Source organism: Aquarana catesbeiana, linkage group LG04 (genome assembly GCF_042186555.1).
Source record: "Aquarana catesbeiana isolate 2022-GZ linkage group LG04, ASM4218655v1, whole genome shotgun sequence".
In the NCBI taxonomy this organism is placed as follows: Eukaryota; Metazoa; Chordata; class Amphibia; order Anura; family Ranidae; genus Aquarana; species Aquarana catesbeiana.
The window spans coordinates 372,588,090-372,613,068 of record NC_133327.1 but is presented as its reverse complement, the minus strand read 5'-3'; the positions used below and the strand labels follow the sequence as shown (position 1 = coordinate 372,613,068).

The following is a 24,979-nucleotide window of genomic DNA, read 5'->3' as shown; positions in this document are numbered from 1 at the left end:
AAGAAGCTGAGTTTAAAGATGGTGGACTGGCCAAGCATGTCTCCAGACCTAAACCCTATCATCTGTGGGGCATCCTAAAACAGAAGGTGGAGGAGTGCAAGGTCTCTAACATCCACCAGGTCCATGATGTCGTCATGGAGGAGTGGAAGAGGACTCCGGTGACAACCTGTGAAGCTCTGGTGAACTCCATTCCCAAGAGGGTTAATGCAGTGCTGGAAAATAATGGTGGCCACACAAAATATTGACACTTTGGGCCCAATTTGGACATTTTCACTTAGGGGTGTACTCACTTTTAGTGCCAGCGGTTTAGACATTAGTAGCTGTGTGTTGAGTTATTTTAAGGGGACAGCAAATTTACACTGTTATACAAGCTGTACACTCACTACTTTACATTGTAGCAAAGTGCCATTGAATGTTGTCACATGAAAAAATATAACAAAATATTTACAAAAATGTGAGGGGTGTACTCACTTTTGTGGGATACTGTATGTATGGCCAACCTAACAGAAAACCAAAGATTAAGTTTGTTATAGCACTATCTAAAAGGTATCCACTGCACAAACTGGATGAAAAAGTGAAAAATAAAACTATTCCCCCTTCAGGAGATACTTCAGGAACTCATGTACATTCTTGGGGAAAGAGGGAAAAGGGGAGACCCGATTGAAACATTTAAATACATTAAGGGCGTGAATAAGGTTCAGGAGTAGGGATGAGCCGAACACCCCCCTGTTCGGTTCGCACCAGAACATGCGAACAGGAAAAAAGTTCGCTCGAACACGCGAACACCGTTAAAGTCTATGGGACACGAACATGAATAATCAAAAGTGCTAATTTTAAAGGCTTATATGCAAGTTATTGTCATAAAAAGTGTTTGGGGACCTGGGTCCTGCCCCAGGGGACATGGATCAATGCAAAAAAAAGTTTTAAAAACGGCCGTTTTTTCAGGAGCAGTGATTTTAATAATGCTTAAAGTCAAACAATAAAAGTGTAATATCCCTTTAAATTTCGTATCTGGGGGGTGTCTATAGTATGCCTGTAAAGGGGCGCATGTTTCCTGTGTTTAGAACAGTCTGACAGCAAAATGACATTTGGAAGGAAAAAACACATTTAAAACTACCCGCGGCTATTGCATTGCCGACAATACACATAGAAGTTCATTGATAAAAACGGCATGGGAATTCCCCCCAGGGAAACCCCGAACCAAAATTAAAAAAAAAAAAAATGACGTGGGGGGGTCCCCCTAAATTCCATACCAGGCCCTTCAGGTCTGGTATGGATATTAAGGGGAACCCCGGCCAAAATTAAAAAAAAAAATGACGTGGGGTTCCCCCTAAATTCCATACCAGACCCTTCAGGTCTGGTATGGATTTTAAGGGGAACCCCGCGCCAAAAAAAAAAAAAAAAACGGTGTGGGGTTCCCCCAAAAATCCATACCAGACCCTTATCCGAGCACGCAACCTGGCAGGCCGCAGGAAAAGAGGGGGGGACGAGAGTGCGGCCCCCCCCCCCTCCTGAACCGTACCAGGCCACATGCCCTCAACATTGGGAGGGTGCTTTGGGGTAGCCCCCCAAAACACCTTGTCCCCATGTTGATGAGGACAAGGGCCTCATCCCCACAACCGTGGCCGGTGGTTGTGGGATTCTGCGGGCGGGGGGCTTATCGGAATCTGGAAGCCCCCTTTAACAAGGGGACCCCCAGATCCCGGCCCCCCCCCTGTGTGAAATGGTAAGGGGGTACTTACCCCTACCATTTCACTAAAAAACTGTCAAAATAGTTAAAAATGACAAGAGACAGTTTTTGACAATTCCTTTATTTAAATGCTTCTTCTATCTTCCTTCATCTTCTTCTTCTTCTGGTTCTTCTGACTCTTCTGGTTCTTCCTCCGGCGTTCTCGTCCAGCATCTTCTCCGCGGCGTCTTCTATCTTCTTCTCCTCGGGCCGCTCCGCACCCATGGCATGAGGGGAGGCTCCCGCTCTTCTCTTCATCTTCTTCTTCATCCTCTTCTCTTCTTCATCTTCTTCATCTTCATCTTCTCTTCTTTTCTTCTGCGGGCCGCTCCGCATCCATGCATGGAGGGAGGCTCCCGCTGTGTGACGGCGTCTCCTCGTCTGACGGTTCTTAAATAACGGGGGGCGGGGCCACCCGGTGACCCCGCCCCCCTCTGACGCACGGTGACTTGACGGGACTTCCCTGTGACGTCACGGGGAATGCCACAGGGAAGTCCCGTCATGTCCCGTGCGTCAGAGGGGGGCGGGGTCACCGGGTGGCCCCGCCCCCCGTTATTTAAGAACCGTCAGACGAGGAGACGCTGTCACACAGCGGGAGCCTCCCTCCATGCATGGATGCGGAGCGGCCCGCAGAAGAAAAGAAGAGAAGATGAAGATGAAGAAGATGAAGAAGAGAAGAGGATGAAGAAGAAGATGAAGAGAAGAGCGGGAGCCTCCCCTCATGCCATGGGTGCGGAGCGGCCCGAGGAGAAGAAGATAGAAGACGCCGCGGAGAAGATGCTGGACGAGAACGCCGGAGGAAGAACCAGAAGAGTCAGAAGAACCAGAAGAAGATGAAGGAAGATAGAAGAAGCATTTAAATAAAGGAATTGTCAAAAACTGTCTCTTGTCATTTTTAACTATTTTGACAGTTTTTTAGTGAAATGGTAGGGGTAAGTACCCCCTTACCATTTCACACAGGGGGGGGGCCGGGATCTGGGGGTCCCCTTGTTAAAGGGGGCTTCCAGATTCCGATAAGCCCCCCGCCCGCAGACCCCCACAACCACCGGCCACGGTTGTGGGGATGAGGCCCTTGTCCTCATCAACATGGGGACAAGGTGTTTTGGGGGGCTACCCCAAAGCACCCTCCCAATGTTGAGGGCATGTGGCCTGGTACGGTTCAGGAGGGGGGGGGGGGCCGCACTCTCGTCCCCCCTCTTTTCCTGCGGCCTGCCAGGTTGCGTGCTCGGATAAGGGTCTGGTATGGATTTTTGGGGGAACCCCACGCCGTTTTTTTTTTGGCGCGGGGTTCCCCTTAAAATCCATACCAGACCTGAAGGGTCTGGTATGGAATTTAGGGGGAACCCCACGTCATTTTTTTTTTTTAATTTTGGCCGGGGTTCCCCTTAATATCCATACCAGACCTGAAGGGCCTGGTATGGAATTTAGGGGGACCCCCCCACGTCATTTTTTTTTTTTTTAATTTTGGTTCGCGGTTTCCCTGGGGGGAATTCCCATGCCGTTTTTATCAATGAACTTCTATGTGTATTGTCGGCAATGCAATAGCCGCGGGTAGTTTTAAATGTGTTTTTTCCTTCCAAATGTCATTTTGCTGTCAGACTGTTCTAAACACGGGAAACATGCGCCCCTTTACAGGCATACTATAGACACCCCCCAGGTACGAAATTTAAAGGGATATTACACTTTTATTGTTTGACTTTAAGCATTATTAAAATCACTGCTCCTGAAAAAACGTCAGTTTTTAAAACTTTTTTTTGCATTGATACATGTCCCCTGGGGCAGGACCCGGGTCCCCAAACACTTTTTATGACAATAACTTGCATATAAGCCTTTAAAATTAGCACTTTTGATTTCTCCCATAGACTTTTAAAGGGTGTTCCGCGGCATTCGAATTTGCCGCGAACACCCCAAATTGTTCGGTGTTCGGCGAACTTGCGAACAGCTAATGTTCGAGTCGAACATGAGTTCGACTCGAACTCGAAGCTCATCCCTATTCAGGAGGGCAGTATTTTCAAAATTAAGCTAAGATCAAGAACACGGGGACATGACTTTAAACTAGCAGGAGGGAATTTCAAAACTAATCTTAGAAAGTGTTTTTTTTTACCGAAAAAGTTGTTGATGCTTGCAATAGACTTCTGGTAGAGGTAATAAACCAGTCAAAAGTAAGTGGATCAAACATGCTTGAGATAAACATAGATCTATATAAAAAAAAGTTAAAAATAAAAAAAATGGGGTAGACTTGATCAACCATTTGGTGTTTTTCTGTCACCACTCTTCTATATTTCTCTGTTTCCTATTGCTGCTAGCATAAACAGCCACAGCCACAGTTATAGTTAATGCATATGATGAAAATAGAGATCTTATGGATGGACCTGGAGCTTTTTAATCACTTTCACCCCTCCTAGTAGCTACATAAAAGGGGTTGAGTTACTAAAGGCAAATCAACTCTGCACTACAAGTGCACTGCAAGTGCACTTGAAAGGGCACTGCAAGTGCCCTTTCAAGTTCAGTCGCTGTAGATCTGAGGGGAAGTTCTGAAATGAGGGGAAGCTCTGATGATTTTATCATTGAATCATGTGCAAGCTAAAATGCTGTTTTTTTATTTTCCTTGCATGCCCCCTCAGATCTACAGCGATTGCACTTCCAAGTGCACTTGCAATGCACTAGTAGTGCAAAGTGGATTCGCCTTTAGTAAATAACCCCCAAAGAGTAGGGATGAGCTTAAACATGAGTTTGAACCAAACTCAGCCTGTTCATTGTTTGGCAAATGGGCCAATGAACTGGCCATATTTGCCCAGTTTGCCTACCTGAAACCCCCTGACTGATGTTTGTAAAAAAACAGCAGCTGGGGATACTAAATGTGACATCAATAACATCACTTATGAACCCTGTTCAGAAACAGAAGCCAGCTGGGAAAATGTCATCTAGGAAAGGATTAGCGGCATGGCAGCATCATCGGACGGTGGGTTGCCCTGACTGACACACGATCTACATCACTGGACAATGTCATTATTGATGGATTTACATTGCGAGACAATTTTTAGGGAGGGAAGGGGGGAGGAAATTTGTTTCAAAACATTAAAGGGGCACGTTTGCTGGGTGGGAGACTTTATACAACTCAGGAAACGTATGCAGCTGGAGTAATGGTGAAGTAGTTTCAGATTACCATAAAGTGTGTTTTGCACCATACCTCTGGCAACCTCCCTTCTAGGGAAAAAGGGAGCTGCTGCCCTATGCAACTGTTTATATCATTCGAAGAGAAGCTATCATCAGTGAAAGTGCCCTTAATAATCTCTTATCAGTTACCTGCTAGACATCTTTGCTAGATACTGCAAGAGCAGCTGCTTTTTAAATTTGCCCTATTGCACATTTGTTGGAGATTTATATCTGTGGACAATTGGCTTACTAACGCCAATTCATTATACTGTATAGCCATATATACAATTCTGTCTTTTTGAGGAACAGTCTCCTCCAGAGTCATGTCTAAAGTTTGGGACTGTCTCCTACTGAGTGAATGGTACATACAGAAATATGAAAGGTGAAAACAAAAATTGCGCTTACACTAATTGTTATAAGCTGCGACTAAAAAAGTAGTAAACCATAAATATTATATAAATCAATAAGTCGCGCTACAAACTAAAAATGACAACTGGCAAATGCCTAAAAAGCCTCATAAAAATACGGGGATAAATGATAATCACTGAATAAATGAATATTATAGATGAATATTATAGGAGTGCTGAGCAATATAAATACACACTTTAAGGTTAAGCCAAACTAAATGCTATTAATTAGGTGGGACACAGATAGCAATAACTATGTCCATGTGAAAAAAAAATGGACATAGTTATTGCTATCTGTGTCCCACCTAATTAATAGCATTTAGTTTGGCTTAACCTTAAAGTGTGTATTTATATTGCTCAGCACTCCTATAATATTCATCTATAATATTCATTTATTCAGTGATTATCATTTATCCCCGTATTTTTATGAGGCTTTTTAGGCATTTGCCAGTTGTCATTTTTAGTTTGTAGCGCGACTTATTGATTTATATAACATACAGAAATATACAGTATCTTACACTCAGTATTCATTGTTGAGAGAACATATTCAGGGCTTTATCCACTTTTGTTATGGACTTTATAATTATTTTGGTCCAACAGTATATTATTTATCAATGTATAGAAACATTTTGGAATACATTAAGATTTCAATATACAGTAAAACCTTGGATTGAGGGTAACTTGGTCTGAGAGTGTTTTGCAAGACAAGAAAAAATTTTAAAAAAATTTTTTGACTTGATAAATGAGCGGTCTATATATATAAGTAGCATCGCGTCACAACTGAGTATAAAAGAGAAGAGAGGTGCCTCTAAGTGTAGCAATATGGTTACATTTAAAGTGATTGTAAAGGTAACATTTAAAAAAAAAAATAACAAACATATCATACTTACCTCCACTGTGTAGTTCGTTTTGCACAGACTGGCCCTGTTCCTCGTCTTCTCGGGCCCCCTGGCGGCTCTCGCGGCTCCTCCCTACATCTGATAACCCCCTCGGAGAAGCGCTTCCCCAAAGGGGGTAACTTTCCGGACGCGCTACCGAGTCCAGCATTCGGCGTCCACAGAGGCCGAATGCAGGACTCGGCCCTGTTTGATTGACAGCAGCGGGAGCCAATGGCTGCACTGCTATCAATCTATCCAATCAAGAGCGAGAACCTTTGGCAGAGAGACAGCGCGTCCCTGTGGGTCAAGTTCAAGGGTTCTGGTAAGTAAAGCGGGGGGGGGGGAGGGGCGTCACTGACAGGTGTTTTTTCACCTTAATGCATAGGATGCATTAAAGTGAAAAAAACAGAAAGGTTTAATGAAGGTACAACATTTATCAACTCACATGGTTGATGATTCAAAAGGCACATCTAAGTATGCAGGCATCTGGGGTAAAGCTGTCCACATAGACCATCCTCCGCACCGCCATCAACGTCTTCCCTTCCACGCTGCGCTCCACGAGTGCTTCAAGCCTTGCTTTCAGATCGCTCTACTGACAGTGGTGAGAGTCGGCGGGGCAGAGGACGGTCAATGTGGACAGCTTCACCCCGGATGCCTGCATACTTGTGCCAAGATGTGCCTCTTTTAATTTATCAACGATGTGAGTTGCTAAATGTTGTACCTTCATTAAATGAAAGCATATTGCTACACTTTAGAGGCCTCTCCTCCTTTCCTGGGGTGCGGGCAGCGGCTCCGATGTCTGCTCCTCCCGCGGCTTCCTTCGCTGTATGTCTCCTCTCTGTTCCTCCTAAGCGCTAGGCATCCAATAGGATCGCCTGACATCTGTCCAATCGGGAAACAGCACGACCTGCCTCCTGATTATAGCACAGAAAATAGCAAAAATTAATTCGCTATCGTCACACACCATTTTTTGAACCCTGTTAGAGCCTCTGGCTGTAGCCTCCCTGGCGGTTTTCCCGAGTGTGGCTCGGGGTTAAAATTCAGTCCCATTAGCGGTAACCCCGAGCCACACTCGGGATCGCATTGCAGGATCCTGGGGCGGCGTTACTTACCTTGTCCCCGGGATCCTGCGATGTCACCCGCAGTGTCCGAGGGCTCCGTCCTCCTCCGAAGCCTCTCTGTGCCAGGCTCCGTTCCCTGCGAGCGGCGCGACGCACGGGGGCGGAGCCTGGCGGCAAATTAAAAAAAAAGTAAAAATCATAACACATACAGTACTGTCATCTTACAGATGACAGTACTGTATGAAATGATTTCACATCCCTTTTGTCCCCAGTGCTTTGTCCTATGCCCTGCATGCAGTTTTACATGATATACACTGTTCTTTCTGCCTGGAAACTGGAGATTGTCCATAGCAACCAAAAAGTGTCCCTTTACGTCAAAAGTGGCTTTAGACCAGCTAGAAAACAGCGATAGTAAATTAGAACACTTGCAGAATTGAGCGATAGTGAATTGTGGGGAAATTTATTTTATTACTATTTTTTTTAATTTTTTTAAATTATTTATTTTTATTTATTATATTATAATTTATGTTTTTGTGTTTCAAACTTTATCATACCCGGGATATCTACTAGACTCTGGTTTGGACAGATTTAAGTGTGTTATTGTTAAGATTTACAGACCTACAATATAAAACGCCAAATTCCATGCAAAATAATTGTACCGCTTTCAGCACCTAAAATCCGAAATAATCATACCGCCAGGGAGGTTAATCAGGTGCTTCAAAAACACATCCCCCCCCATTGGAATCCATAGTCCAGCACCCTGATATGTAGATTAGGGGGCCAGATGCATGGATAGGGGGATGGCACCCGTGCGCCCTCTATGGACGGGCCACCACTGGTGGAATGAATAATCTGAGTTTCCTTTATTTCTTATGGAGAAATTTGCTTTGATACACGAATGATTTGGTTTACAAACATATTTCGTGAACGAATTATGCTCGCAATCCAGGGTTTTACTGTACAGTATTTTGGATATTTTCACAACAAAACCAAATTTGTATAGGTACTCATGGTGGTGGTGCGAGAGATGTTTTTCTTAACTGTTTTTAACATTTTATTTAATGCACTGCTCTGTGAACAACATAGATTATAATTTTGAAGCGTGTATGCAACCTACCCCCATAGCTAGAATTTTTGATACTGTAGTAGTCGCTAAGGAGGTTGTTTGTGCATTACTTCTAGTTCACATAAAAAGCATAACTAAATCACAGTACCTGTAAGTACGCTTTTTTGACTCCTGGAATGTAATCTGCAACTCTACCAAAAATTAGCCTTCCAACACCAGAGGTAACTCCAATGCATAGTAAAAGCACCTCCTCGTTGACATCTGGCCCCAGGCGCTCTTCATCTGTTTAAAAAGGACAAGAACAATTTGTAAAGACTACAACTCGGCATTCCATAAGAATATAATAATAACATATTAATGCTTCATAAAAAATAAAAAAATAAAAACAGAGATTTGCTGAAAAAGGGCTTATGTATTGGTGGGGCTAGGGAAGGGTTTTGGGAAACTTTTGCTTAAAGCCCAACTCTTAAGTGAGCATTAACATAGCAGTATGGATTTAAAATAAACAAACATTTATACTCACCTACAGTGGATATAAAAAGTCTACACACCCCTATTAACCACTTGACAACTGGGCACTTAAACCCCCCTCGTGACCAGACCAACTTTCAGCTTTCAGCGCTCTCACACTTTGAATGAGAATTATTCAATCATACAATACTGTACCCAAATGAATTTTTTGTCCTTTTTTTCATACAAATAGAGCTTTATTTTGGTGGTATTTGATCACCTCTGGGTTTTTTTATTTTTTGCGCTATAAATGAAAAAAACGAACATTTTGAAAAAAAACGCATTTTTCTTTGTTTCTGTGATAAAATTTTGCAAATTAGTAATTTTTCTTCATATATTTTGGCTACAATTTATACTGCTACATATCTTTGGTAAAAATAACCCAAATTAGTGGATATTATTTGGTCTTTGTGAAAGTAAGAGAGTCTACAAGTTATGGTGCAAATCATAAAAAATTGATCACACCTGATGTACTGACGGCCTATCTAATTTCTTGCGACCCGAACAAGTCAGGAAAATGCAAATACCCCCCAAATGACCCCTTTTTTGAAAGTAGACAATCCAAGGTATTTAGTTAGATGCATGGGGAGGTTTTTGATGTTGTCATTTTTTCCCACAATTCTTTGCAAAATGAAGATTTTTTTTTTTTCCCACAAAATTGTCATTGTAATATGTTATTTCTCTCACATGGCATGTATATACCACAAATGACACCCCAAAATACATTCTGCTACTCCTCCTGAGTATTACGATACCACATGTGTGGGACTTTTTCACAGCCTGGCCACATACAGAGTCCCAACATGCAGGGAGTGCCATCACGTGTTCTAGGAGCATAAATTACACATCTAATTTGTTGACTACCTATTACACTTTTGAAGGCCCTGGAGAACCAGGACAATGACATGTGACACTGACGTGACACTGATGACAAATGGCACTGATACGTGGCACTGATGACAGATGGCACTGATACGTGGCACTGACAGTGATGTGGCACTGATGACAGATGGCGCTAATACATGGCACTGATGACAGATGGCACTAATACGTGGCACTGATGACAGATGGCACTAATACATGGCACTGACAGATGGCACTAATACGTGGCACTGATGACACGTGACACTGATGACAGATGGCACTAATATGTGGCACTGATGACACGTGGCGCTGATGACAAATGGCACTGATGACAGATGGCACTAATATGTGGCACTGATGACACGTGGCACTGATGAAAGATGGCACTAATACGTGGCACTGATGACAGATGGCACTAATACGTGGCACTGATGACACTGATGACAGATGGCACTGATACGCGGCACTGATGACACTGATGACAGATGGCACTGATACGTGGCACTGATGACATGTGGCACTGATGACAGATGGCACGTGACACTGATGACAGATGGCACTATGTGGCACTGATGACAGATGGCACTTTTACGTGGCACTGGGGACAGATGGCACTGGGGACAGATGGCAGGGAAGATGGCAGGACAGATGGCAGGGGCAGATGGCAGGACAGATGGCAGGACAGATGGCAGGGGCAGATGGCAGGACAGATGGCAGATGGCAGGGGCAGATGACTGTGCTGACACTTTTTTTTCGTTTTTTTTTTTGCTGTTTACTTACCGCCACAGCGGTTAGCTCTCCCTCCTCACACGCTGTCTCTGTGTGAGGAGGGAGAGCCGGCGATGAGAGAGGATCTCATATGTTTACATATGAGATCCTCTCTCATTGGCAGAGCGATCGCACTGTAAACGGCCGCTGACATTGGCCGTTTACGGCGATCTGTGACTGGCTGTGTCCGAGGGACACGGCCAGCACAAAACTTCCCCGATGCGCGCCCGCGGGAGCCCGCAACGCTGAAGTAACTAGGAGGACGTCCAGGGACGCCCTCCCGGCAATTGGAGTCCACGCTGTAGCCGTCTTTCGGCTATAGCGCGGACACCTAGTGGTTAAAATGTCAGGTTTCTGTGATGTAAACAAATGAGACAAAGATAAATAATTTCAGAACTTTTTCCACCTTTAACCACTTCCCTACCCGCCTATAGTCATATGACGTCCACAGATGGGATCTCCCATCTCCCATCCTGGGTGGACGTCATATGACGGCCTCGGGTTCCCGGCTGCCTAGGGGGCGCGCGCCTGCCGCGTTGCTCGGGACCCGCTGCGTGTGCCCGGCGGCCGCGATGTCCGCCGGGCACCCGCGATTGCCCGTTAACCGGGCCAGACCGTGGATCTCTGTGTGTAAACACAGAGATCCACGTCCTGTCAGCTCAGAGGAGAGCGATCTGTGTTCCCAGAACGGAGGAACACTGATCGGTCTCCTCCCCTTGTGCGTCCCCTCCCCCTACAGTTAGAAGCATTCCCTAGGAAACACATTTAACCCCTCCCCGCCTCCTAGTGGTTAACCCCTTCACTGCCTGTCACATTTACACAGTAATCAATGCAATTTTATAGCATTGATCGCTGTATAAATGTGAATGGTCCCAAAAATGTGTCAAAAGTGTCCGATGTGTCTGCCATAATGTCGCAGTCACAAAAAAAATTGCGATCGCCGCTATTACTAGTAAAAAAAAAAAAAAAAAATAATTAAAAAAAAAAATGCCATAAATCTATCCCGTATTTTATAGACGCTATAACTTTTGCGCAAACCAATCAATATACGCTTATTGCGATTTTTTTAACCAAAAATATGTAGAAGAATACATATCGGCCTAAACTGAGGAAAAAATTAGTTTTTTTTTTTTTAAATTGGGATATTTATTATAGCAAAAAGTAAAAAAGATGTGTTTTTTTCAAAATTGTCGCTCCTCTTGTTTATAGTGCAAAAAATAAAAACTGCAGAGGTGATCAAATACCACCAAAAGAAAGCTCTATTTGTGGGGGAAAAAAGGACATCAATTTTGTTTGGGTACAACGTCACACGACCGCGCAATTGTCGTTTAAAGTGCGACAGCGCTGAAAACGAAAAACTGGTCTGGGAAGGAAGGGGGTGAAAATGCCCGGTATTGAACCGGTTAATGTGACCTACAGTGCCTTGCAAAAGTTTTCACCCCCCTTGGCTTTTACCTATTTTGTTACATTACAGCCTTTAGTTCACAAAAGTCTAAGTTGGTGAAGTAAAATTAGAAAAATATATACATAAAACTATGAAATAAACTACAGATAATTGGCATGTGTGTATGTATTAACCCCCTTTGTTATGAAGCCCATAAAAAGCTCTTGTGCAACCAATTACCTTCAGAAGTCACATAATTAGTAAAATGATGTTCACCTGTGTGCAATCTAAGTGTCACATGATCTGTCATTACATATACACACCTTTTTGAAAGACCCCAGAGGCTGCAACACCTAAGCAACAGGCGCCACTAACCAAACACTGCTATGAAGACCAAGGAACTCTCCAAACAAGTAAGGGACAATGTTGTTGAGAAGTACAAGTCAGGGTTAGGTTATAAAAAAAAAATCCAAATCTTTGATGATCCCTAGGAGCACCATCAAATATATCATAACCAAATGGAAAGAACATGGCACAACAGCAAACCTGCCAAGAGACGGCCGCACACCAAAACTCATGGACCGGGCAAGGAGGGCATTAACCACTTGCCGACCGCCTCACGCATATATACGTGAGCAGAGCGGCACGGGCAGGCAAAATCACGTACCTGGTACGTGATTGCCTTCCCGCGGGCGGGGGGTCCGATCGGACCCCCCCCCGGTGCCATCGGCGGTCGGCGTTTGGCTGGGAGGGTTGAGAGACGAGGGGGAGACCATCCGATCGTGGCCCCCCCCTCGCGATCGCTCCCAGCCAATGAGAAACATCCCCTGCCTCTGTATAGTACACAGAGGCAGAGGATGTGATGTCATCTCTCCTCGGCTGGCCAGTTTCCGTTCCAGCACCGAGGAGAGAAGACATGTAAGTGCACCAACACACACACAACACAGTAGAACATGCCAGGCACACTAAACACCCCCGATCCCCCCCCCGATCGCCCCCCGATCCCCCACCAATCACCCCCCCCCCTCACAAACTGACACCAAGCAGGTTTTTTTGTTTTGTTTTGTTTTTTTCCTGATTACTGCATAGTGTCAGTTTGTGACAGTTAGCAGTGGTAGGACAGTTAGTATTAGCCCCCTGTAGGTCTAGGGTACCCCCCTAACCCCCCCTAATAAAGTTTTAACCCCTTGATCACCCCCTGTCACCAGTGTCGCTAAGCGATCATTTTTCTGATCGCTGTATTAGTGTCGCTGGTGACGCTAGTTAGGAACGTAAATATTTAGGTTCGCCGTCAGCGTTTTATAGCGACAGGGACCCCCATATACTACCTAATAAATGTTTTAACCCCTTGATTGCCCCCTAGTTAACCCTTTCACCACTGATCACCGTATAACTGTTACGGGTGACGCTGGTTAGTTCGTTTATTTTTTTTAGTGTCAGGGCACCCGCCGTTTATTACCGAATAAAGGTTTAGCCCCCTGATCGCCCGGCGGTGATATGCGTCGCCCCAGGCAGCGTCAGATTAGCGCCAGTACCGCGAACACCCACGCACGCACCATACACGCACCGTACACCTCCCTTAGTGGTATAGTATCTGAACACATCAATATCTGATCCGATCAGATCTATACTGGCGTCCCCAGCAGTTTAGGGTTCCCAAAAACGCAGTGTTAGCGGGATCAGCCCAGATACCTGCTAGCACCTGCGTTTTGCCCCTCCGCCCAGCCCACCCAAGTGCAGTATCGATCGATCACTGTCACTTACAAAACACTAAACGCATAACTGCAGCGTTCGCAGAGTCAGGCCTGATCCCTGCGATCGCTAACAGTTTTTTTGGTAGCATTTTGGTGAACTGGCAAGCACCAGCCCCAAGCAGCGTCAGATTAGCGCCAGTACCACTAACACCCACGCACGCACCGTACACCTCCCTTAGTGGTATAGTATCTGAACGCATCAATATCTGATCCGATCAGATCTATACTAGCGTCCCCAGCAGTTTAGGGTTCCCAAAAACGCAGTGTTAGTGGGATCAGCCCAGATACCTGCTAGCACCTGCGTTTTGCCCCTCCGCCCGGCCCAGCCCAGCCCACCCAAGTGCAGTATCGATCGATCACTGTCACTTTTTTTTGTAGCGTTTTGGTGAACTGGCAAGCGCCAGCGGCCTAGTACACCCCAGTCGTAGTCATACCAGCACTGCAGTAACACTTGGTGACATGGCGAGTCCCATAAGTGCAGTTCAAGCTGGTGAGGTGGCAAGCACAAGTAGTGTCCCGCTGCCACCAAGAAGACTAACACAGGCCCGTCGTGCCCATAATGCCCTTCCTGCTGCATTCGCCAATCCTAATTGGGAACCCACCACTTCTGCAGCGCCCGTACTTCCCCCATTCACATCCCCAACCAAATGCAGTCGGCTGCATGAGAGGCATTTATATGTCCTCCCGAGTACCCCTACCCAACGAACCCCCCCAAAAAAGATGTGTCTGCAGCAAGCGCGTATATAGACGTGACACCCGCTATTATTGTCCCTCCTGTCCTGATAATCCTGGTCTTTGCATTGGTGAATGTTTTGAACGCTACCATTCACTAGTTGAGTATTAGCGTAGGGTACAGCATTGCACAGACTAGGCACACTTTCACAGGGTCTCCCAAGATGCCATCGCATTTTGAGAGACCCGAACCTGGAACCGGTTACAGTTATAAAAGTTACAGTTACAAAAAAAAAGTGTAAAAAAAAAAAAAAAAACACAAACAAAAAAAAAAAAAAAATAGTTGTCGTTTTATTGTTCTCTCTCTCTCTATTCTCTCTCTGGTGTTCTGCTCTTTTTTACTGTATTCTATTCTGCAATGTTTTATTGTTATTATGTTTTATCATGTTTGCTTTTCAGGTATGCAATTTTTTATACTTTACCGTTTACTGTGCTTTATTGTTAACCATTTTTTTGTCTTCAGGTACGCCATTCACGACTTTGAGTGGTTATACCAGAATGATGCCTGCAGGTTTAGGTATCATCTTGGTATCATTCTTTTCAGCCAGCGGTCGGCTTTCATGTAAAAGCAATCCTAGTGGCTAATTAGCCTCTAGACTGCTTTTACAAGCAGTGGGAGGGAATGCCCCCCCCCCCCCACCGTCTTCCGTGTTTTTCTCTGGCTCTCCTGTCTCAACAGGGAACCTGAGAATGCAGCCGGTGATTCAGCCAGCTGACCATAGAGCTGATCAGAGACCAGAGTGGCTCCAAACATCTCTATGGCCTAAGAAACCGGAAGCTACGAGCATTTTAGGACTTAGATTTCGCCGGATGTAAACAGCGCCATTGGGAAATTGGGAAAGCATTTTATCACACCGATCTTGGTGTGGTCAGATGCTTTGAGGGCAGAGGAGAAATCTAGGGTCTAATAGACCCCAATTTTTTCAAAAAAGAGTACCTGTCACTACCTATTGCTATCATAGGGGATATTTACATTCCCTGAGATAACAATAAAAATGATTTAAAAAAAAATATGAAAGGAACAGTTTAAAAATAAGATAAAAAAGCAAAAAAATAATAAAGAAAAAAAAAAAAAAAAAAAAAAAAGCACCCCTGTCCCCCCTGCTCTCGCGCTAAGGCGAACGCAAGCGTCGGTCTGGCGTCAAATGTAAACAGCAATTGCACCATGCATGTGAGGTATCACCGCGAAGGTCAGATCGAGGGCAGTAATTTTAGCAGTAGACCTCCTCTGTAAATCTAAAGTGGTAACCTGTAAAGGCTTTTAAAGGCTTTTAAAAATGTATTAATTTTGTTGCCACTGCACGTTTGTGCGCAATTGTAAAGCATGTCATGTTTGGTATCCATGTACTCGGCCTAAGATCATCTTTTTTATTTCATCAAACATTTGGGCAATATAGTGTGTTTTAGTGCATTAAAATTTAAAAAAGTGTGTTTTTTCCACAAAAAATGCGTTTGAAAAATCGCTGCGCAATTACTGTGTGAAAAAAAAAAATGAAACACCCACCATTTTAATCTGTAGGGCATTTGCTTTAAAATAATATATAATGTTTGGGGGTTCAAAGTAATTTTCTTGCAAAAAAAAATAATTTTTTCATGTAATCAAAAAGTGTCAGAAAGGGCTTTGTCTTCAAGTGGTTAGAAGAGTGGGTGATGTGTGACGTAAGCTTCTAAATGTTGTGCATAAAATGCCAGGACAGTTCAAACCCCCCCAAATGACCCCATTTTGGAAAGTAGACACCCCAAGCTATTTGCTGAGAGGCATGTCGAGTCCATGGAATATTTTATATTGTGACACAAGTTGCGGGAAAGAGACAAATTTTTTTTTTTTTTTTTTTTTTTTGCACAAAGTTGTCACTAAATGTTATATTGCTCAAACACGCCATGGGGATTTGTGAAATTACACCCCAAAATAAATTCTGTTGCTTCTCCTGAGTATGGGGATACCACATGTGTGGGACTTTTTGGGAGCCTAGCCGCGTACGGGACCCCGAAAACTAAGAACCGCCTTCAGGCTTTCTAAGGCCGTAAATTTTTGATTTCACTCTTCACTGCCTATCACAGTTTCGGAGGCCATGGAAAGCCCAGGTGGCACAAACCCCCCCCAAATGACCCCATTTTGGAAAGTAGACACCCCAAGCTATTTGCTGAGAGGTATAGTGAGTATTTTGCAGACCTCACTTTTTGTCACAAGGTTTTGAAAATTGAAAAAAGAAAAAAAAAAAATTTTTTTTCTGGTCTTTCTTCATTTTCAAAAACAAATGAGAGCTGCAAAATACTCACCATGCCTCTCAGCAAATAGCTTGGGGTGTCTACTTTCCAAAATGGGGTCATTTGGGGGGGGGTTGTGCCATCTTGGCATTTTATGGCCTTCAAAACTGTGATAGGTAGTGAGGAGTGAAATCAAAAATGTATGCCCTTAGAAATCCTGAAGGTGGTGCTGGGTTTTCGGGGCCCCGTACGCGGCTAGGCTCCCAAAAAGTGCCACACATGTGGTATCCCCGTACTCAGGAGAAGCAGCTGAATGTATTTTGGGGTGCAATTCCACATATGCCCATGGCCTATGTGAGCAATATATCATTTAGTGACAACTTTTTGTAAATTTTTTTTTTTTTTTTTTTTTTTGTCATTATTCAATCACTTGGGACAAAAAAAATAAATATTCAATGGGCTCAACATGCCTCTCAGCAATTTCCTTGGGGTGTCTACTTTCCAAAATGGGGTCATTTGGGGGGGGTTTGTACTGCCCTGCCATTTTAGCACCTCAAGAAATGACATAGGCAGTCATAAACTAAAAGCTGTGTAAATTCCAGAAAATGTACCCTAGTTTGTAGACGCTATAACTTTTGCGCAAACCAATAAATATACGCTTATTGACATTTTTTTTACCAAAGACATGTGGCCGAATACATTTTGGCCTAAATGTATGACTAAAATTTAGTTTATTGGATTTTTTTTATAACAAAAAGTAGAAAATATCATTTTTTTTCAAAATTTTCAGTCTTTTTCCGTTTATAGCGCAAAAAATAAAAACGGCAGAGGTGATCAAATACCATCAAAAGAAAGCTCTATTTGTGGGAAGAAAAGGACGCAAATTTCGTTCGGGTAGAGCATTGCATGACCGCGCAATTAGCAGTTAAAGCGACGCAGTGCCGAATTGTAAAAAGTGCTCTGGTCAGGAAGGGGGTAAATCCTTCCGGGGCTGAAGTGGTTAATCAGAGAGGCAGCACAGAGACCCAAGGTAACCCTTGAGGAGCTGCAGAGTTACAGAAGCTGAGACTGGAGTATCTGTACATAGGACGACAATAAGCCGTACGATCCATAGAGTTGGGCTTTATGGCAGAGTGACCAGAAGAAAGCCATTACTTTCAGCAAAAAACAAAATGGCACATTTTGAGTTTGCGAAAAGACATGTGGGAGACTCCCAAAATGTATGGAGGAAGGTGCTGTGGTCTGATGAGACTAAAATTTAACTTTTTGGCCATCAAAGAAAACGATATGTCTGGCGCAAACCCAACACCTCACATCACCCAAAGAACACCATCCCAACAGTGAAGCATGGTGGTGGCATCATCATGCTTTGGGGCTGTTTTTCTTCAGCTGGAACAGGGGCCTTAGTCAAGGTAGAGGGAATTATGAACAGTTCCAAATACCAGTCAATATTGGCACAAAACCTTCAGGCTTCTGCTAGAAAGCTGAACATGAAGAGGAACTTCATCTTTCAGCATGACAATGACCCAAAGCATACGTCCAAATCAACAAAGGAATGGCTTCACCAGAAGAAGATTAAAGTTTTGGAATGGCCCAGCCAGAGCCCAGACCTGAATCTGATTGAAAATCTGTGGGGTGATCTGAAGAGGGCTGTGCACAGGAGATGCCATCACAATCTGACAGATTTGGAGTGTTTTTGCAAAGAAGAGTGGGCAAATATTGCCAAGTCAAGATATGCCATGCTGACAGACTCATACCCAAAAAGAGTGTTGTAATAAAATCAAAAGGTGCTTCAACAAAATATTAGTTTAAGGGTGTGCAGCTATATTATATATACAACTATATTATTTTAGTGTTTTTATTTTTACTTCCCTCCACCTAAAAGATTTCAGTTTGTTGTTCAATTGGGTTGTACAGTTTATAGGTCACATTAAAGGTGGAAAAAGTTCTGAAATGATTTATCTTTGAAATTTTTTTACATCACAGAAACCTGACATTTTAGCAGGGGTGTGTAGACTTTTTATATCCACTGTATGTAGATGCAGCAGTGATCCAATGCTGCAGCTGTCCCAAGCTGTCTCTACACTGAGAACTGAGCGATCAAAGACTGCTGATTGCTCAGTTCTCAGGTCCGCTCTGAGCACAGAGTGGTGCTTGTCAATTACTGCTCACTGTTCTGCACCTTCAGCGCTCACTGTGGCACCAGGCTGGGGAAGAGGTGGGAGCAGGAGCGGCTGGCTTAGGCTCCCAGTGGCTCAAAGGAAACTGCTATGGTGGCCAGCCAGAGGACACTGCTTTTCAGGGGTATAGGACACTACAGTAGGGGTGGGGCGCAGAGAAGACAATGGAGGGGATGAAGGGGGATGGGGACACTGCTATAGAGGGGCAGGGGACACACTAGTGTGTGTGTGTGTGTGTGTGTGTGTGGGGGGGGGGGCAGAGGACACTGCTGTGGATGGAGGGCAAAGGACACTACTGTGGATGGAGGGCAAAGGACACTACTGTGTGGGGGACACTACTGATTTCTTAACTCTGCGTCACTTACTTCTGACTTCTGCGTCACTTACTTCTGATTTCCGAACTCTGCATCACTTACTATTGACCACTAAACGCTGCATCACTTACTACTGAATTCTGAACTTTGCATCACCTACTAGTGACCTCTGAACTCTGCACCACTTACTATTGACCTCTATATCACTACGGACCTCTGAGTCACTTTTTTATGCCCCTTTTTACTGACCTCTGAACTCTGAGCCACTTACTAGTGAACATCACTTACTACTGATTCCTGAGGTATCTAAGATAAAGCCCCTACTATGCAAAACATGTTTGAGGGGGTTCTCCCATTGGTAGGAGACCAAGCAATTATTTACTAAGAGGAGCTCACTATATGCCAAACCAGTCTGCAAATGGGTGCCATTTTGTTGTATTCCTCCTCCATTCGATACTGCTCAGCAGAGCATCTCAGGGAAACTCTCAGAAGTAAGCCAAACTCTGTACAAAATAGGCTTCAGTAATGAAGCTCCCTGACCTGCAAGTAGTAACTGGGGTGATGCAGACACAAGTTGCTCTAGCTTTATGTACATACCATTTCAGTAAGAACTGAAATGGTATATGTAACCACTTCACCTCCAGAAGATTTTACCCCCTTCATGACCAGGCCATTATTTGCTATTTATCACTGTGCTACTTTTTTTTTTTTTTGAAAATCCTTTTATTGAGTATAAGACATACAAACAGAAAACAACAGTAAACCCGCTACAGCATTGGGACTAGACCCACGCAGAGGCCAGTGCCAGCCGGCAACTGGGCTGTTTCCATCATTAGTGACATACAGCTGTAGCACGTCTATAAGAAAAGAACAACAAACAACCTAGTGCTGTATTGGCTCCTGCTCAATTGAAATATCTAAGGATCAGATCATTCATTCGAGACCCAAGGGACAATTATAGATATCAAATAAACCCATATCAGAGATTACAATACAAAAAAGTCACCCAAAGTATCAAAATCACATCCACCCGTAGAGTGGTATTATGTACATGCTCAATCAGTCTGCGGTTGCCGTGGAGGTCTCTGCCAGCCATTTGGCCCACACTCTACGGTATTGTTTGGGGCATCCTCTATTTTGGTAGGTTTCCTTATAGAGTGGTAGTACTTTATTGACATGTGTTTTCCATAGCAATATTGACGGCGGGGCACGTTTTTTCCAGCAGAGAGTGATCATTTTTCTGGCATAGAAAATCAGGAGTCCTATCAGAGTCCTCTCCGCTATCCTGGGGGCTAATGCTTCTACTAAGCCTAGAAGGCATATCTGCGGGGTTGGGGCTATATCTATTCCCACCACTTCTTTTATTACAGATATTACTTGTGACCAGTAGTTTTGAATTGCTGGGCAGGACTAGAAGATGTGTATAAAGTCGCCCGGATCCCCAGTACACCTCCAACACTCCGAGGACAGGGAGGTTCTCATTTTATGCATTCTATACGGGGTAATATATGCCCGGTGTAGTATTTTGTATTGTATGAGGCGGTCACAAAGTGAGACCAGGATTTTGAAGGGGAAGTCCCACATGTCCTCCCAATCCTCAGAGTCCAGTCCCGGGATGTCTTGTGTCCATCGCTGACGGAGCTTTGACAGATCTGGATAGGAAACTCTAAGAAGATGTGCATAGAGGACCGAAGTCGGTTTCCTGGTGCATTCATATCTTGTGACCCTCTCCAGATCGGATTGCACTATTTGCGTGTCATTGGGTAATATTTGGGCTTTAAACGCATGAGACAGTTGCATATAGCGAAATAAATGCGAGGGGGGAACATTATTGTGGCATACTAGTTGATTGAAGGGGTGTATTGCCGTGCCGGTGGTGAGGTCAGATATCAGTTTAATGCCACATTTGGCCCATATTTTGGGGTCTGGTAGTGAGTAAAGATGGGGTAAGGTCGGGTTGTTCCATAGGGTGGCGTGTGGGGATACTGCATTCCGTGGGAACTTCTCAAGTCCCAGTCCTGCCTTCCAGGCATTTAGAGTCGTGAGCATGGAGGTGGTCAAGTCATATGAAGCCTTGGGACCTCGAAGGGGTAAATGTGTTAGGGCCTCCACAGAACGGACCACCGCAGCCTCCAGAACTGCCGCGGGGTTGGACGCGTCAGGCACTAGACACCAAACTGCCGTGACCAGCTGAGCTGTCAGAAAATACTTCTGGCAGTCCGGAAACGCCAACCCCCCCCCGGGACACTGGACGCATCTGTGCGGACAGTTTAAATCTAGGGGGGTTTGAGCCCCAGAGGAAGGAGGAGAACATTTGGTTCAATTTCGTAAAAAATGAGCAAGGTATCCATTGTGGGGAATTACGGAATAGGTATGTAAATTTAGGTATGATTTTCATTTTAATTAAGTTAATGCGGCCTAATAAGGATAGAGGAAGGTTCTCCCAGGCTTTTAGTTTGGCTTTGACTCCTTGGACCACCGGGTCTAGGTTAAGGGGGATAAAGCTGGATGCGTCTCTCGAGATGCGCACCCCCAAGTACACCATTTCGTCTACCCATTGCAGTTGTAGATCTAGCAGGGCTAGTCTTTTTGCCTCAGGGTCAATAGCTAGTAACTGGGATTTTGTCCAGTTCACCCGTAATCCTGTTATTTTGGAGAATTCAGTCAATACTTGCAGCGCCCCTCTAAGGGAGGAGTCCGCGTCGTTCAGAAAGAGTAGGAGGTCATCCGCGTACAGAGCTACCCTCTCCTCCAGCCACGCTATTTTTAGTCCTTTTATGTGGGGCGAGACCCGCAGTGCCTCCGATCACTGTGCTACTTTAACTGGTAATCCCGCAGTCATGCAACGCTGTATCCAAACAAAAACGGTTATCATTTTTTTCCCCCACAAATAGAGCTTTATTTTGGTGGTATTTGATCACCACTGGGTTTTTATATTTTTTACGATATAAACTAAAAGAGGCTGAAAATTAAAAAAAAAACAAAAAACAATATTTTTTACATTCTGCTACAAAACATATCCAATAAAAAAATGTAATAAAATTTCTTCATACATGGCCAAAATGTGTTCTAATACATGTCTTGGATTAAAAAATTCCAATGAGTGTATATTAATTGGTTTGTGTGAAAGTTATTGCGCCTAAAAACTATGGTGTATATATACTGGAGTTTTTTAAAATTTGTTTTATACTACTAAAGACGGTGATCAGTGACTAAAGACAATGGGACTGCGGGTGTGACTAACTGCCATTGACATCACCAGTGACATTAATACTGTACTAATGACACTGGCTGGTAAGAGATTAACATCTAGGTTGATCAAGGGGTTAAATATGTGCCTAACTATGTGTAATATATGTAAAGTGTGCTGCTTTTACTAACAGACCTCTTATGCCGCGTACACATGATCGGACATTCCGACAACAAAATCCTGGGATTTATTTCCGACCGATATTGGCTCAAACTTGTCTTGCATACACACGGTCCCACAAATGTTGTCGGAAATTGCGATCGTCAAGAACGAGGTGACATACAACATGTACGACGAGCCGTGAAAAATGAAGTTCAATAGCCAGTGCGGCTCTTCTGCTTGATTCCGAGCATGCGTGGAATTTTGTGCATCGAAATTGTGTACACATGATCAGAATTTGAAAATTTGAGAACCAGCTCTCAAATTTTTGTTGTCGGAAATTCCGACAAAAAATTTCTGATGGAGCCTACACACGGTCGGAATTTCCGTCAAGAAGCTACCCATCGAACATTTGTTTTCGGAAAATCCGATCGTGTGTACGCGGCATTTGTCTCTCATCCCTGCTTTGCAGGGACTAGAAACAGAGGATATTGTTCCCTCTGTACAAAGCTCTGTGTTAATTGTCAACACAGGGGTCTGGGCTGTAATTGGACACAGCTGATCAGCAGGTCCAGGCCGTGAATTATTGTCCGGAACTTGCTGACAGGCTCCTGCTGTGTACAACCACAGTGGGTGTCGGCAGAGGGGCACGCATGTGCACGTCCTAAATCTGGAAGCAGGCAGTGACATACGGGTACATCTCTTTGCATGTGCGGGCCGCCCATCCGCAGTACATTGCGGGGGCAGTCGGTCCGTGAGTGGTTAAGCACAGGAGTTATGTCAGCAGACTAAGGCTTCTCAGACCCAAATTCATCCAAAAAGAAACAGTGAGACCTCTCCCTCATCCAGTGCATGCATTGTTACATTAGAAGTGGGGATTTACACATTATGCTTTCAGGATACTTAATGACTTTGAGGCCGGGTTCACACTGGTACGACACGACAGTCGTACCACTTTGGATCCGACTTTGCCCTGCTACTTGAAGTCCGACATCCGTCCGACTTCAATGAACAGGTATCTGACTTTGATCCCCGACAATACCAGGCACTGTGTCTGGTATAAATCTTTAGGGGGAACTGTACGCACATTGTAAAAAAAAAAAAAAAAAAAACGGCATGGGTTCCCCCTCCAAGAGCATACCAGGCCCTTCAGTCTGGTATGGATTTTCAGGGGAACCCCCACGCCGAAAAAATGGGGTTGGGGCCCCCCCAAAATCCATACCAGACCCTTATCCGAGCACGCAGCCCAGCAGGTCAGGAAAGGGGGTGGGGATGAGCGAGCACCCCCCCTGAACCGTACCAGGCCACATGCCCTCAACATGGGGGGGTGGGTGCTTTGGGGCAGGGAGGGCCCTGCGCCCCCCACCCCAAAGCACCTTGTCCCCATGTTGATGAGGACAAGGGCCTCTTCCAGACAACCCTGGCCATTGGTTGTCGGGGTCTGTGGGTGGGGGGCTTATCGGAATCTGGAAGCCCCTTTAACAAGGGTGCCCCCAAATCCCGGCCCCCCACCCTATGTGAATGAGTGTGGGGTACATCGTACCCCTACCTATTCACCTGAAAAATAAGTGTCAAAAATAAAACACAGCACACAGGGTGTTAAAGTAGTTTATTAAGGCAGCGTCTCTTCCGAATTCTTCTTCCCTCTCCGGGTCTTCTTCGCTGATATCTTCTAGCCCTCTCCGGTTCTCCTCCCCTCTCCGGGTCTTCTCCACTCTCTCCAGTTCTTCTCCCTCTCTTCTCCCTCTGATGGTCTTCTCCGATATCTTCTCGATCTTTTGATGGGTCTTCTCTGCTGTCTTCTCCCTCTGTTCTTCTTCCAATGTTGACTCAACGCTCTCTCCCGCTCTAATGCTGGGTGCGTGGTGTGCCACCACTTATGGGGTCACTGTGTGACGTCATCCAGAGGCCCCGCCCTTTATGACGCCACCGACCGGGGCATGATGGGCAGTGATGTCATAAGAGGCGGGTCTCTGGTGACCCTGCCCCATGCCTATATAAGTAGTGGCACACTGCGCACCCGGCATTAGAGCGGGAGAGTCAACATCGGAAGAAGAGCAGAGAAGACCCAGCAAAAGAGCGAGAAGATATCAGAGAAGACCCAGCAGAGGCAGAGGACAGTGGACAGAGGGAGAAGAACCGGAGAGGGCTAGAAGACATCAGCGAAGAGCGGAGAAGACCCGGCGAGGGGAGAAGAACCGGAGGAGGCAGAAGAGCCGGAGAAGGAAGAAGAGATCGGAAGAGACTATGGAGCTGCCTTAATAAATTAATTAAAAAATATATGTAATGTGTTTTATTTTTGACATTTGTTTTTAAGGTGAATGGGTAGGGGTACAATGTACCCCATACTCATTCACATAGGGTGGGGGGCCAGAATCTGGGGGCCCCGTTCTTAAAGGAGGCTTTCAGATTCCGATAAGCCCCCCTTCCGCAGACCCCGACAACCAACAGCCAGGGTTGAGGCTGTCCTCATCAACATAGGGACAAGGTGCTTTGGGGTGGGAGGGCGCAGGGCCCCCCCTGCCCTTAAAGTTCCCCCCCCATGTTAAGGGCATGGGGCCTGGTACGGTTCGGGGGGGGCGCTCGCTCATCCCCACCCCCTTTCCTGACCTCTCAGAG

The 24,979-nt window shown here is 44.9% G+C and overlaps 1 protein-coding gene across 1 annotated transcript in view; it reads right to left on the bottom strand.

The window, feature by feature from the left end:
• The window catches only part of LOC141141252 (monocarboxylate transporter 10-like), a 48,454-nt gene that overhangs the window by 8,365 nt on the left and 15,110 nt on the right, over positions 1 to 24,979 (bottom strand). Inside the window, 1 exon segment of the mRNA XM_073628931.1 lies at positions 8,446 to 8,579. Within this exon segment, the coding sequence (XP_073485032.1) occupies positions 8,446 to 8,579 (134 nt within the window).